The sequence below is a fragment of the Stegostoma tigrinum genome, chromosome 9, assembly GCF_030684315.1.
Source record: "Stegostoma tigrinum isolate sSteTig4 chromosome 9, sSteTig4.hap1, whole genome shotgun sequence".
Lineage (NCBI taxonomy): Eukaryota > Metazoa > Chordata > Chondrichthyes > Orectolobiformes > Stegostomatidae > Stegostoma > Stegostoma tigrinum.
In genome coordinates, this window is record NC_081362.1 from 83,978,965 (window position 1) to 83,995,094 (window position 16,130).

Below are 16,130 nucleotides of genomic sequence, written 5' to 3' on the forward strand. Positions count from 1 at the left end.
AACTATTCTGGAAATAATTAATCCTAACCAGTTTAGGATCATGTAACAGAATGGGTGAGAGCGGGAATCTGTTCAATAACAATGTTGCTCAACACTTGCAATGTTTAAAAGGAGACCTTAATGAAGCTTCAAGCAGGAGTCATAAGATTCCATAAAATGTCTCAAGGCTTCATCCAGACACCCTTACAGAATTGTAAATGTTGCCAACACTGGATGAGTCTTGATTTCAACAGATTGGCAAAATAAGGAAGAGGATGCATGTGGCAGATGGTGAATCTACAGCTTTGGAGAAACCAGAGGGGAAATTTCAGAAGGATACTCAGGATACTAATGATAAAATAAACAGATGTGATGGGATGAAGAAGGAATTGCCTACCAGTTAACCAGCTTGTTATCAAGTTCTATCCTGATATTTACGGTACGGGTTAAAAAAAACATTCCATGTACAAGAATGTCACTCATTTCTTGGGCTGATGCTTTGCAGAAAATTGAGTTTGTGAAGAAAATTAAGTATTTGATTTGAAAGAAGAATTAGAGTTTGGAGGAAACTTAGACAATGGATAAAATTTGAAAGACCCATTTGAGGTGGCAGGAGGTCAAAAGATGAAAAATAGCAATTGACAAAAAAAGACCAAAATTCAAAACTGTTGCTGAGTGATAACTTGTTATTTTGGCAAACGACAACATTCTGTTCAGGAAAGAATTTAAAGAAACAAAGATTTAATTGCTTTATTGAAGAAGTGAAGGAAATCAAGGTATATTGATAAGCTGTTGATACGGAAGAAAAATAAATGTTTTCTGTACTCTGCATTTGTAGCCTCACATAAGTCATTGAATGTAGGGTACCATCATCAACAGAAGAGATGAGGTTGGAAGAATAGAGGAAGAGATCACCAATATCAAGATGGAACAGAATCAAAGGCCTCAATTTTCCTATCCCTGAGTTGGCTGGATTAGACTCAGGAGAGCCAGGAAAATAGGAGGGAGCTGAGCCAGGACACTCATTGTGCACCTACAAGCCAACCAACTTTTGTGGTTGGACGGTAAGTAGGATTGGCTACCTTTCTTAGAAATGTCTGCTGTGAGGAAAGACCACACCTGAGGCTCAAACTATGCACCCAGAGGATTTCCCATCAGCTCTCAGTTTGCCAAAGGAACTTTTATTGTAAATGTATACCTGTAAGAGTTCCTCTATGCTTTTCCAAGCTGCTTCAGCAGGGCCCAGTTGGTCTGAGAAGCTGCCAAGCCAAGACGCCAGAATAGTTAATCTTCTGGTTGTGCCAGCAGATCAGGGATCCTTAGGATGACCAGTGTTGAAGCATTATGTAGTGATTGTAACAAGGTCAGCCAGGATGACCTCATTGAATATGAGTTCCCTGATTGGGGCTGTCACCCTGGTCCAATCAAGGAGCCCTGGCTAAGAGATATAAACAGGAGTGTAAGAAGTTCTGTTCATTCTGACAAGCTGGCTCTGAGTAAGCTGAATCAGTTTCAAGGACTCTCCTCATGTAAATTAAGGTTGACTTGCTGATGGGATACTGACCTCTGTGGACTTATTTCAATGGTGATGAGAGAAAAGCACATTCCTGAAGAAATTCACTTGCAGTAGTCATCTTTGAGTTGGAATAAGTATTTCTGGCATCATGCCAGTGTTTGGGAAGTTTGATTCGTTCGATCCAGTCATCAAAGATTAGGCCCAATATGTGGAAGTAATGCATTATGTTTTGTGTACAAATGACATTGCGGCAGATGAAAAGCAATGAGTAATCCTCCTGATAGCTTATGGACCCGTAGCATTTTTGGCTATTTGGAGCCTAACTTTCACTGAGGCATCAGATATTAAAACCTTTCAAGGATTTAGTTAAGGAATGTTACTACCCCAAGCCTGCTTTAATCCTGAGACACTATTGGTTTTACTCTGCACTTCAAGAATCAGGGGAATCCGTACTGTAATTTTTGACAAGGTTAAGACGAGTGGCAGAGGCATGTGGTTTAACCCTTGATGAGATGCTGAGAGACTATTTAGTATGCGGAATTACTGCTGTAACCATGCAAAAGCGCCTATTAGCTGAAGCCCAACTGGACTTCAAACAGGAATGACAACTGGCTTTATCATTGGAAAATGCAGCAAGTGGAGCATATGAGTTACAGGGTATTCCAAAAATGGATATCTTCGTCCATCTAAGCTTGGAGGTGGGGAGGGGGCGGGGCACTACTTGAGTGAAGGCAATTGTACAGCATCATCTAGGACATATCCTGAACAAAGGGGCTCTAGGTAAGCCCACAGCAGAATCCCAAAACCAAAGCTAAGCCTCGGCCAAATAGTTAACATTTTGCTTAGGATCCAGTTCGACAAGCTAATGTGTTAATATTGGCTGCTAGTATGTGAACTCGAGACAGCAAAAGAGTGCCACTAGACATAAATAGTGTAAGAGAACTCATAGGCCAGCAGAGTACCTTCACTGGAATGTCCACATACCTCTGGTGTGGAACTGTTAAATTGCTTAGCAACATCCAAATCAGAACCAATCAAAATAAACGTCTAGTTAAAAGATCATCTGGTTCTAATGGAGGTTGATAACAGTGGCCATTTCATTGATTGCAGGACCAGTCTTTAACAAAATTCACTCTGGATTCCATCTTTTTGTTTGTGCAAGACTTCGGCTAGACCGAGAACCTATACCAAGGAACTTATACAGATTAGAGCTACAACTTCAGTCCCTATCTCTCATGAGAAGCAGCTGGTTCAGTTATGAGTGATTATAATAAAAGGCTCAGGCCTAAGCTCAGTGGGGAAAAATTGGTTGAGATTCGTCTAGATTGGCTCAACATTTTTTGATTAGAAAATGGCTACCTGAGTGAAGTTCTAATTAAATACTCAACCGTTTTTCAGGAAGGCCTAGGGGCTATCAAAGGTGCTAAGGCCACCTTGCATGTTAATCAGGAAGCAATTCCACAATTCTGCAAGACCCATCCAGTGCCATATGTCTTGCATGGAAATATAGAGGCAGAAAACTGAAGGCTGGAAAGTAAGGGAATTATCAAACCCGTCTAGTTTCCGGAATGGGCAGCACTGGTCATACCAGTTGTGAAGCCCAGTGGGTTGGTTCGCCATTGTGGGGGTTTTAAACAAACAGTAAACTGCTTTTCGCAGCTAGAGACTCAAGCAGCTAAATACTCAATCCCTTGCATAGAGGATTTATGCGCAAAGTTAGCAGAGGGGCTGTCCATCTTCAAGGCTGGACATGAGCCATGTGTACTTGCAATTGCAGTTAGATGAGGATTCCCAGAATTATACTACAATTATTACCCCCAAAGGTTTTCACCAATTTACAAGACTGCCATTTGGGGTAACATCAGCCTGCGCAATTTTTCAGCAGACCATGGAGACCATTTTACAAGGTCTACCTCAAGTCGTCATTTATCTAGATGACATGCTTATTATAGGGAAGACCAATAAGGAGCACTTAGAATACTTGGACATAATCTTTAGGCATTTCTCCAGGCAGGCATATGCCTTATAAGGGAAAAACATGTGTTCCAGGCACCCCAAGTTACCTACTTGGGCCACAGAGCCAACGGGACAGGGCTACACCCAGTGGAAGATAAAGGTGCCCTGGCTCCCACGTCTGTACTGGAGATTAGGTCTTTCCTTGGACTGGTGAATTAATACGGAAAGTTCATACCTCACCTGAACTCCATCCTGGCACCTTTGCATCAACTCCTTAAAACAAGGGCCAGCCCTGAAAATGGGCACATAGCCAAGTCATTGTGCGCCAACACCTTAGAGGATGATGAGAGCTATGATCCCAAGTGAGATCTGGTCTTGACATGCAATGCCTCCCCGTACAGCATTGGGGTAGCATTAGCTCATAAGTGGCCAAATGAGGAGGAGCAGCCAACAGTCTGTGCATCCAGGTCTGGGGTAAATACACACAAATAGAGAAGGAAGATTTGGCAGTCATAATTGAAGTCAGGAAGCTTCACCATTACCATTATAGATGTAAATTTATAACTGTAATGGAAGTCAAACCCTTGCTAGGAATACTTAGAGGGGACATGGCAATTCCACTCATAGCTTTAGGCCAAATTCAGTGGTGGGCTCTAATACTAAGTGTAGATAATTACAAGTTGGAACACTGTCTGGGAGGCCAGTTAGCAAATGTGAGTACATTGAGCTGCCTCCTGCTGGCAGCTACTGAAAGAATCCATAACGGTTTTAAATTTTCTGGACACACTTCCAGTCACAGCTTACATTATCAGACTTCTGAAGCCGTAGGATCCAGTCCTGCGAAAACTAAAACTGCTGGTGGTGAAGGTGGAAACCAAAGGGCCATCACAACAAGAAATGAACTCTTTTTGTACCTGGAGGAAGAAAATCACAGCAGAGTGTGGCATATTGTTATGGGGAGCAAGAGTGATTGTCACAAGTAAACGTGGCTATCAGATACTGGCTGAACTCCTCCAGGGTCATCCAGGAGTTTCTAAAATGAAGATGTTGGCAAGAAGTCATGTTTGAGAGGTCAGGTTTGGATGTGGACATAGCTGCATTAGTGGTAGTACCCAGATGCCAGCAAGGACCAAGATTACCGCCGTCAATTCCCCCACAATTGTGGGAATGGTTGGGTAAATCCTGGTCTCAGTTACACATCGACTACGTGGGTCCTTTCATGGGCAGAATGCTCTATCGTCACCCACTCAGTGTCTGGATGTGCATGGAGTTCATTCGTCAAACATACAACTACAACGATAGCTCCAGCAGAGTTGCTAATGGGAAGAAGACTCTCTGCTAGGTTAAATCTGATCTTCCTAGACCTTGGGGGTGGGGTCAGTGGTAGGTGGATTGGAGGGTAAAACAGCATCAGGAACACCAATGCCGAACACAAGACTCCACTAAGTGAGAGAGACAGTTTACTTGAGGGAATGAAGTTTGGCAAAGGAGTCACAGGAATGGCTCTGCATGGGTAAGATGTATGGTTGACACAAGGTCAGGCCAGTGTTGTATAAAGTTCAGGTAGGTGCAATGGTCCTGAACAAGCACATGGATCATATTAAAGCTGCAAACTCGCAAACAGCGTGGGAGAAAGTTGTACTCGGATCCTTGATTGCCTTCCTGACTGTTCTGATGCCTGTGGGTTCTCTCTCTCCATCAAACAATGAAGATACTTTGAAATCTGAGATGGACTCAGTGGATGTCGCTGCCTGAAAATGAGAATGAATTTCTTTCAATACACTATGTGCATTATACGCTGCCCATATCAGAGGCAGAGTTGGAGGAACCTAACCTGGTGCTAAATGTCCCAGGAAGAGCTACAAAAAAAAAGAACTGACTTATATCCTTGGACTGAGAGGGGGAGCAATGTAGTGATAGTAATGAGGTCAGCCAGGTGAATCTCATGGAATATGAGTTGCCTGATTGCGGCTCTTAGTCTGGCTCAATCAGGGAACCCTGGCTGACGGATATAAACAGGAGTGTCAGAGGTTCTGATCACTCTGAGAGCTGGTTCAGGCAAACTTGATCGGTGTCAAGTACTCTCCAGGGTGACTTGGTGACCTCTGTAGAGTTATTTCACATTACTGTGGCAGACTGCCGGTGGGATGATTGCACTGGAGGCCTTGATGCATACTCAGGATCCCCATTCATTCCTGACATCGAGGTCACAAAGCCAACAACAACATTCAGCCCAACGAAAAGACACAACCCCAAGAAATCCTGAAATAATGGGAACATAAACTGTCGGGAATTGAATGAAGTAAACAATGTGTGAAGAAACTAGACAGATATGAGTACAACTTCAGTGGAGGCTGTAGAATGGAAAACATATGAAGGTTATATTGGAAGGGACAGGAGGGAAATCTGTTCTCTTTATTAAAGAAACTTACTGTGGATTTCAGAGTTTGACGGACCAGTCAGAGTGAAAGTATGGCTGTGCACTTCTGAAAGAGGCCTGATGATAATCTCTTGCCATAAATGCAGAGCTCTTTCATTACACAAACAAGAAGAAGAAGAAAAGGAAGAAGAATCCATATGTGATTTCCACTCCTTAGATAAACTGTCCCCCGTTTCTGACTCTGATTAGACAAAATAAAACAAACTTACCTCTGGTATACAGGGAAGGTTTCAAGTGTGGGCCAGGAATTCACGCAGGGTGAACATAAACAGCAGTTGCTGGAAAAGCTCAAAGGTCTGACAGCATCTGTGAAGAAAAATCGGAGTTAACTTTTCTGGCCCAGTGACCCACCTTCAGAACCCTGCAGAGTGGAAGGGGATGGAAACCATGCCTTTTTCAATATTAGGTGCTGCATTCCCAAGATTAATATGTTCCAAATCTAATATTTCTAGATACTGAGCAAAGATCCTTTATAAGGGCCTTGTGTAGGGTAGTTTGTGGGTGAATGTGTATGGTGATGGGAGAGTGTGGGATTGGGTGCAGAGTGGGTGTGGAATCGACTGATTGGCGAGACTAGATAGGAAGTCAAGGATAGAGAAGAGTAGGGTTATCAATTGGGTGGAAGTAGGTTCCAGGTAAGTAGGTGAGTGCTTAGTGTAGTTTGGGAAGGTTGTTTTGGCGGAGAGGAGGTTGGGAGCTCTTGGGACAAGTCTGGTCAAGCAGTGGTCTTTGTGACTGGGTGTGTGTGTGAATGTGGTGGAGGAATCGGATAAATTGATGTGTTTTGGTGGGGTGGGTCCATGAGGAGCAGGTGGATCAGTTCGCAGTGGTGTCAAGACTTGTGGGCTGCCTGCAGGTGTTTTGCAGTGGGGAGGTTTGACCTGGAACAGAACGGGTCAAGTTTGTAATGGGGTGGAGAGTTTTAAGTTGGGTCTGCAGTTGGGTGAGCACTGAAGCTCAGCTCCGTGAGGTGGGGGTTTTGGTCAGTGATTCAGGTGTGCATGGAGATTGTCAGTACAAGTGAATGGGAGGTCAGTTTTATAAATTACTAAGAGTTAGAGCAGATTTTAATCCCTCAAATGTTTCCTAGCTAACTATAAAGGTAAGGCATTTAGAACCTGCTGCTCTCACGCAAAAGTTGAGGACATTTTTGGAGGGTCCAGTTGCTGGCTAAATGTCACTGGAAGTTTCAATTTCCCTCTGACAATCTGGAGATAAGAAAATTTGGGCTAACTTCTCCTGTCTTTCAAGGGCCACTTCTGACATGTTTTGCATTGGACAAATATTGCATCCTACTGTCTCATGATATTAAATAACGTGTAGCCTTACTTCAAATCTACCTTAAGTTATTTAGGAAAATTTTATTAAATATTGCAATAATTAGATCACATGAAAACAATTTTGGTCTAAATTGGAAATGCATGCTGAGTTCTTCTGTTTGAAGACTTGAAGCTTTTTACTTTTGTTTTGAAATGCTTGTTTTAGTCCTCTCCCTTTGTCTGATTCCAGATCATTTGGCACTTTTCTTTTTCTTTAATAGCCTATTTAATATTTGATGGGTAATCTTGCCTTTATAGTTACACATGTGTGACAATTTTGAAGATTACAAGTGTGCAGTTTTAATCAGATAGCCTAGTTAGTAGCAAAACGTTATTGTATTTTGTTATGAAGTGTATGACAAATGAGTGTTTGAGTATATCCAGAAAACAGCATGGCAATAAAACTTAACATAGCACAAAATGTGAGAATTTTTTTCCCCATTTCAACCTATATTGTTTTATATTTCTGCAAAAGCAAATTCCTTCACTGATTAGTTGATGAAAATATTTTTTGGGAATTGTTTTAATTTGAGGATGTATTTTGGAAAGTTTTTTGAGTTTGGTGGTATCCTTTCTAAATGTTGTAGCCAGATATGGTTACTCTAGCTGAGGCATCTGTTAACTAAATAGCAGCAGGAGTCAATCCAGAGTTAAATAATTCTGAATTGATTACAGGACGTTTTCTCTTAATGTTATTGCCCATACAACAGATGTGCAGATTTCTGCACATGTGGTGTTGCAAATGATATGTAGCCTATTGCACACAAGCTCACCATAATTTGTTTCATCATGAGTGTTGCCAGCTGTCTTTAGGACATGAAAGAAATAGTTTTTTTTCCACAGAAGAATTAATTTTTTTAGACTCCAACCATAAGATATTCGCTGAGCCGCAATATTTGCAATTGTGCCTAGATATTTTTGGCTGCAATAGTTATGTTAACTCTAGCCTATTCAGCTCATCTCTTAAAGCTCTCTTCCATCCCCATCCCTGCTCGTATCTCCAACAAATGCAAAGAGCTTGTGGATTCTTTGTCACTAAGGTTCAGCAGACTCAGCTGCTCATAGCTTACCTCCCACCTCACCAAGGGCACCACAATTCCCTCTTCTCAGGAAGTCAAAATAGCCTTACAATATCCCTTTCCTACTTCCCCTCTTACTTTCTATAAATTTATTTTGTCCATAAGACCAATTTCCTTTCCAACATATTCTACTGGACTAAACGTCCAACTTTTTACAACTCATTGTCTATTGTCAGCAAGCTTGCCTGACATTCAGTCCATGTCGAGCAGCAATTTTCTGCAATTGAATACTGGGGCATTCCAAGCCATTTTCTTTGATTGTGTAACACTTGCCATGTCCTTGCTACTCTTGCCACCAGTTTTATTTGCCTCCCCAGCCATGATCTGATGCTGAACCAGGTTGTTTCTAACATAAATTTCCCACATCTCCTGAGCTAAGATTCCAACTGTATAAACTCTCTGATCACAAAGACTCAGCTCCCTCACAGTTCTAATTGTAAACACATCTGATGAGATATACAGTTGAGGTGAGAGGCAGAACATATTGAGCAATTATTGAAAAAATATTTTGGATCCTAGTTTATGGCAGTTGACAGCATTTAAAAACATTTCTCTTATTGGGCTCACTTACAAACATCGACCCTTAGAGCTATGAACAGGAGTCTTAACTGGTGGTTTCTGTGATTATTTTCTTTACCAGATTCCTGTAATATGTTTATCTTCATTAAATTTAAGGAATCAGTCTTTACAAATCTGCAGATACCACAGTTTAACATATTAACAAGCAAGAATCAAGTTTCATGACCTCTCTCCCGTGAGAAATAAACCAATTGATAATTTATATGTTTCAGCCAATGAAGAATACAAAAGTAATTTTCAAATTGATTGCTATTTACATTATTTCCTTGTGGAAAACTATGGAGATTTATAGCATAGAAGGAAACCATTTAAATTATCCTGTCTGTGTTAACATTTGCTGGAGGAAACTAAAACCGTTGTTGTTATCCTATACTTTTTATTCATATCCTTTGACTTTCTTTTGCTTCCAATCTTTCTCTAAACATAATGTCTGTAAAGTCTACTGTACATCACTTCATGAAATATCTTAGGAAAATCCATTCATACAAAATATGTCACAATCCCTTCCTCTTGCATTCTAATTTCCCCGTAAAGTCTAAATAAATTTGTTAGGTCTGGATTCCTTCTAACACACATTGGTGACTGTTTCTAATTAACCCTTAACTTATTCCTAAGCCTTCAAAGTGGCTGTTCTTTCTATAATGCCAAAGTTAAATTGAGACAGTACAGCAAAAATAGCCCTTGCCATCTCATTTCCATGTCTGTTTCTTTGGAAGGGTCTTAGAAATTTTGTGCAATGTAATGAGGCAGGAATTGAATATATTTTGCTAACCATAGTGCCTGGAAATGGAGTATTCCTAAGAAAAAGATCAAAGTTTATAAGTCTACCCAAAGCTTGTGAGACAAATCGATCTAAAAATTTCCTGGCTCGTCCTTTCACATTTCTTAAGCAGGAGTACAACTTTTATCAACATCCACTTTTTTGCTACAACTACTGTTTGAAAATATTTAATAATAATGATGCTGATATATTTTCTCAGCAACCATTAATATTCAGTTGCATAGCTTGTAAGCCTGATAACCTTTCTATTTTTAGTCCTGTTAATTTTATAAATATGGTCCTTTTAAATACTTATCCCCAGTGTTAATTTACTAGGTTTTCTTAGAGTCCGATTTCCATCTTCTATTTGGAAAACTAATGCAAGATAGTTGCAAACATCCACCATTTCCTCAAATGCAAATACATAGCCAGGTCCTCCTTTTCATTAATTGGAGTTTTTTGAAAAGGACTCCTGTTGTATATAAGTCTGAAAGTGTTAACACTTGATTGAGTGCAGTAAACACCACCCACTGTGATGATGTCATCAGGACTTAGTTAGGGAAAAGAAGGAGCTGGTTGGCGACAGACCTGAGGTTAGTGAGCTCCTGACAGGTTCTGTAGTAATGTAGGTCATATTGATGTCATTCATATATATTACAAATACTTGCAGTAATGCAATAAAATATTTATCAGAGAAGACTCTTATGGTGAGACTAGGTTTCATCATTCAACTTATAACACTTTGAAGTTGAAGGAGCCCACACGCACAACAGCTCCCTAACAGCAAACTTATGTTCTGCATTTTATAAATTAAAGTGACCAGGGAAGAATTGAAACTGTAAAGAATATTGAGGATGAAAATGATGTAGTAAAATTGTCCATGTATAATGGCCATTTTCATTTGTGAAGTCAAATGCACATTTGGAATCCAATTGTTTTTGTAGGTTTTAGTGGATTCTGAAATATTCCAAGAGGATCTATTTGATTGATTACAGGATGGATGACTATCATATTCCTTGAGCTTTGTGCCAATGTAGCTTGAGATGAGAAGGAGAATTGGGAGAAAATCTGATTGAAAGAGCCATTTTTCACAATTATATAAGGCTAAAAGGAAGCAAATGTTATCAATTTTTAAAATGGGCCTGGTCTGATCAGGAAAACCAGTGTCAAAAAGTTTGTGTTATTATAGGCATATTGTGTAAAAATGTGAAACCTAGTTGCCTATTCTGTACTTTAATACTGAATACTTTGCACATTGTGAGAAGTGTATGATTTATATATGCATATTATTGTGCTCAATAGCACAAAAATCACCCAGAAACCGTTAACATAGATGGGTAGGCCATATCTTCTACATTGATGACTATTGAATCCCCAAGCAGATCTTCTATGGGGAACTATCTATAGGGACAAATGACATCAAAGATGTCAATGTAACGATTCAAAGACACCCTAAATAAGAGTGTTCAAGGTCTGCTTTACACCACCCTCAAGAAAACCTTGCAGGGGACCAGTCAATACAGAGGCAAGTGCTGAAATTTGGTCCAAAGCCTTTTGAGGATCATCTGCACTAAACTTGCAACATCCAATGTGCCCAAATGTAGTGCAGCTGCAGATGTCCCTATAAGCATCAACAGCACCATGAATTGCTACTTCTGCCAATCTCCCATTGGACACTTCAGACGTGAAAGGATCCACAGTATTTGAAGTTACTTACAACTTGGGCATACTCAACTGAGAGGAATCTAACACTATTTATGAACTCCCCCACTATCAACATCTCAATGTGTTACCATTGATTAGAACCTGCACTGGAGTAGCCATTTAAACTGGAAGAGACACATCAACGAATACCAGTCACGGTCGGACATAGAGCAGTTTTTCCGCCGTCTTCGCCTGCATGCCTACTTCTTCAACCGGGAACCCACCCCTCCTTCCACTGACCCCTTCACCCGCTTCCAACACAAGTCCTCCTTCTGGACACCACCCCCAGGCCTCCTACCCTCCCTCGACCTCTTCATCTCCAACTGCCGTCGAGACATCAACCGCCTCAACCTCTCCACCCCTCTCACCCACGCCAACCTCTCCCCCGCAGAACGGGCAGCCCTCCGCTCCCTCCGCTCCAACCCCAACCTCACCATCAAACCCGCAGACAAGGGTGGCGCAGTGGTAGTATGGCGCACTGACCTCTACATCGCCGAGGCCAGACGCCAACTCTCCGACACCACCTCCTACCGCCTCCTCGATCATGACCCCACACCCGAGCACCAAACCATCATCTCCAACACCATTCATGACCTCATCACCTCAGGGGACCTCCCACCCACAGCCTCCAACCTCATTGTTCCCCAACCCCGCACGGCCCGTTTCTATCTCCTTCCCAAAATCCACAAACCTGCCTGCCCTGGTCGACCCATCGTCTCAGCCTGCTCCTGCCCCACCGAACTCATCTCCACCTATCTGGACTCCATTTTCTCCCCTTTGGTCCAGGAACTCCCCACCTATGTCCGTGACACCACCCACGCCCTCCACCTCCTCCAGGACTTCCAATTCCCTGGCCCCCAACACCTCATATTCACCATGGACGTCCAGTCCCTGTACACCTGCATTCCGCATGGAGATGGCCTCAAGGCCCTCCGCTTCTTCCTGTCCCGCAGGCCCGACCAGGCCCCCTCCACCGACACTCTCATCCGCCTAGCTGAACTCGTCCTCACACTCAACAACTTCTCTTTTGACTCCTCCCACTTCCTACAGACTAAGGGGGTGGCCATGGGCACCCGCATGGGCCCCAGCTATGCCTGCCTCTTTGTAGGTTATGTGGAACAGTCCCTCTTCCGCACCTACACAGGCCCCAAACCCCACCTCTTCCTCCGGTACATTGATGACTGTATCGGCGCCGCCTCTTGCTCCCCAGAGGAGCTCGAACAGTTCATCCACTTCACCAACACCTTCCACCCCAACCTTCAGTTCACCTGGGCCATCTCCAGCACATCCCTCACCTTCCTGGACCTCTCAGTCTCCATCTCAGGCAACCAGCTTGTAACTGATGTCCATTTCAAGCCCACCGACTCCCACAGCTACCTAGAATACACCTCCTCCCACCCGCCCTCCTGCAAAAATTCCATCCGCTATTCCCAATTCCTCCGCCTCCGCCGCATCTGCTCCCACGATAAGACATTCCACTCCCGCACATCCCAGATGTCCAAGTTCTTTAAGGACCGCAACTTTCCCCCCACGGTGATTGAGAACGCCCTTGACCGCGTCTCCCGCATTTCCCGCGACACATCCCTCACACCCCACCCCCGCCACAACCGCCCCAAGAGGATCCCCCTCGTTCTCACACACCACCCTACCAACCTCCGGATACAACGCATTATCCTCCGACACTTCCGCCATTTACAATCCGACCCCACCACCCAAGACATTTTTCCATCCCCTCCCCTGTCTGCTTTCCGGAGAGACCACTCTCTCCGTGACTCCCTTGTTCGCTCCACACTGCCCTCCAACCCCACCACACCCGGCACCTTCCCCTGCAACCGCAGGAAATGCTACACTTGTCCCCACACCTCCTCCCTCACCCTCATCCCAGGCCCCAAGATGACATTCCACATTAAGCAGAGGTTCACCTGCACATCTGCCAATGTGGTATACTGCATCCACTGTACCCGGTGCGGCTTCCTCTACATTGGGGAAACCAAGCGGAGGCTTGGGGACCGCTTTGCAGAACACCTCCGCTCAGTTCGCAACAAACAACTGCACCTCCCAGTCGCAAACCATTTCCACTCCCCCTCCCATTCTCTTGATGACATGTCCATCATGGGCCTCCTGCACTGCCACAATGATGCCACCCAAAGGTTGCAGGAACAGCAACTCATATTCCGCCTGGGAACCCTGCAGCCATATGGTATCAATGTGGACTTCACCAGTTTCAAAATCTCCCCTTCCCCTACTGCATCCCTAAACCAGCCCAGTTCATCCCCTCCCCCCACTGCACCACACAACCAGCCCAGCTCTTCCCCCCCACCCACTGCATCCCAAAACCAGTCCAACCTGTCTCTGCCTCCCTAACCGGTTCTTCCTCTCACCCATCCCTTCCTCCCACCCCAAGCCGCACCCCCAGCTACCTACTAACCTCATCCCACCTCCTTGACCTGTCCGTCTTCCCTGGACTGACCTATCCCCTCCCTACCTCCCCACCTACACCCTCTCCACCTATCTTCTTTACTCTCCATCTTCGGTCCGCCTCCCCCTCTCTCCCTATTTATTCCAGTTCCCTCCCCCCATCCCCCTCTCTGATGAAGGGTCTAGGCCCGAAACGTCAGCTTTTGTGCTCCTGAGATGCTGCTTGGCCTGCTGTGTTCATCCAGCCTCACATTTTATTATCTAGCCATTTAAACTGTATGGCTACAAAAGCCAGTCAGAGGCTGAATATAACATGGTCTTAAGATAGATGAAAGGGACATTAATGTAACATTGGAAGATGATTTGACCAAAGTCACTGCTCTTAGAGAGTCTTACACCAATGGCCTGGCCGATAACAAGCTCAACTATCTTCAGGTATGATCCAGCTGGATTCTCCCACAGTGTTCGGCTTTACACGAGTTCTGTGCTTTGTCAAATTAGTACTTTGAGTACTTTGTCAAATGTTACCTTGATGTTGAATAAAGTTATTTTCATTTCATAATTGTATTAAGTTCTTGGTAGAGATTTTTTCCAGAAGAAATCAGAAACTCTCATTGTTTACTAAAAAAAAACTGTAGGGAATTCAAAACCCGGAAACCAAACAACAGTCTCCTCATTTGCTAAATTTAAAGTGATTCGCCTGCCACTTACTCTGCCGAAATGTCCTCAACAACGTGCAGCATTATGAAAGAAATTAAGCCACAAGATTCCATGGTTTGAAACAAAATAACTTTTATTGTACATTAGTCAGAGGAAGCAAGCATCAAATCAATCTTTGTTAACATTCTATACTGCTACATTCAAATTCGTTATAGGTTTAACATGAATTAAAAGGCAAATTATGGTCAATTAGAAACTGTAAATGAGACGGTAAATGCCAGATATAACTGAAACAGATCTTACACTTTGGCTCAGCAGGCCACACAGTATCTAGGTCATCAAACTTAGTCACAAAATCCTTCAAAACTTTGAAATGCAAGAAAGTTTATTTCTTCACCTTGGAGGGTGTAGCCTAATTGCAATTGACAACAGCACACACCAAATTGATCTCCTCAGGCTTCACCAAAATGGTTGCACATCTGCAAAACCTCCTTAACTTGGTCTGGATGGTGTAGATCCGCCGATGTTAGCTTCAAGTAATAGCAGCAGATCTGGCAACTTATTTTCAGCTTCTGGATCAAGCCCTGCTTCTTCAGCTTACCTATTGCACCACTGGACTCACCAAATGCTGTTATTGATTTTGAATGTCTCTATGTCCCTTCAAATAGCCTCATTTTGCTTCACTTTGTCCAGATGAGTGGTTTCGAGTTCTGAGTTTATGCTTTGTTTGCTTAGAAATTGGAAGGGTCAATTTCTTTTTCAGCTTCTATTTTCATTTTTCACTCTCAGTGAGGGTCAGCCTAACAAAAATACAAACTTTCAAAGCACAGGTTTCATCATCAAAATGTTGACAAACTTTTCAAAGGGTGCAAAATAATTGAGGAACATTAATAAACTGTCATCATTGTTAGAAAGGATCTTATTTGTGACTTTGGTTAGAGCTGTTTTGGATTTGGAAAATTCATAATAAATCATTAAAATTGTACTTTTTAATTCATCAACTTTATTCCTTCCCGTTACAGTACATTTAATTACACATGGACAGGCCTAATTGTTCTAATTTTATTGTGTTTGGTCTTTCCTCAACTATTCTCATGTGTAAAATTAATTTCCTATTCCAGATCAGAGGTTGGCCAACTTTGCCAGGACAAGGAGTATTTACAGGATAGATTAGAGAAACTGCAAGCAAGAAATGATGAAATGGAAAATCAGTGTATTCAGCATGGAACAATGCATGAGAGAATGAAACAGAGGTATGTAGCTTTCCTGCAGTATCCGCTGAATGTCTTATTCCAAATTTTCTTATCAGTGCTTTCTCTGTTTTGATTGGAAGCAAGCAATGAATTCCTGCAGCAAAGTAAATGTCTTGGAAATGGAACAGAACATTTGAGTTCAGTTTAGTTATGACCAAGTGAATATCAATTCGAAACCAGGAGAATCATCTTGAAAACACTTAAAGTGACTTCCAGATAAATTAATACTTGATCAGAACATTCCAAGTTTAATCATTGACAATGTAAATTTCCTGGCCAATACATAATGCTTAAATTTATAATTGTATTACATTATAATATAGGTTCATAGGAACTAGAAGCAGGAGTACACATTCAAACTGTTGAGCATGCTGTGCCATTCTGCTAGATTAAGACTATACTTCTACATCAATACCATTTTCCTGTCTCCGTATTCCTTAATGTTTTTAATGTCTAGGAAAGCTATT

The 16,130-nt window shown here is 42.5% G+C and overlaps 1 protein-coding gene across 4 annotated transcripts in view; it reads left to right on the forward strand.

The window, feature by feature from the left end:
* The window catches only part of sdccag8 (SHH signaling and ciliogenesis regulator sdccag8), a 328,334-nt gene that overhangs the window by 246,635 nt on the left and 65,569 nt on the right, over window positions 1-16,130 (forward strand). For all 4 annotated transcript variants that reach the window (XR_007248183.2, XR_007248182.2, XM_048536980.2 and 1 more), the window contains one exon: window positions 15,532-15,663. Coding sequence is in view for 2 of the 4 variants with exons in the window: in XM_048536980.2 (XP_048392937.2) it covers window positions 15,532-15,663 (132 nt within the window). In the remaining 2 variants the exon portion in view is untranslated. The remainder of the gene's footprint in view (window positions 1-15,531; window positions 15,664-16,130) is intronic.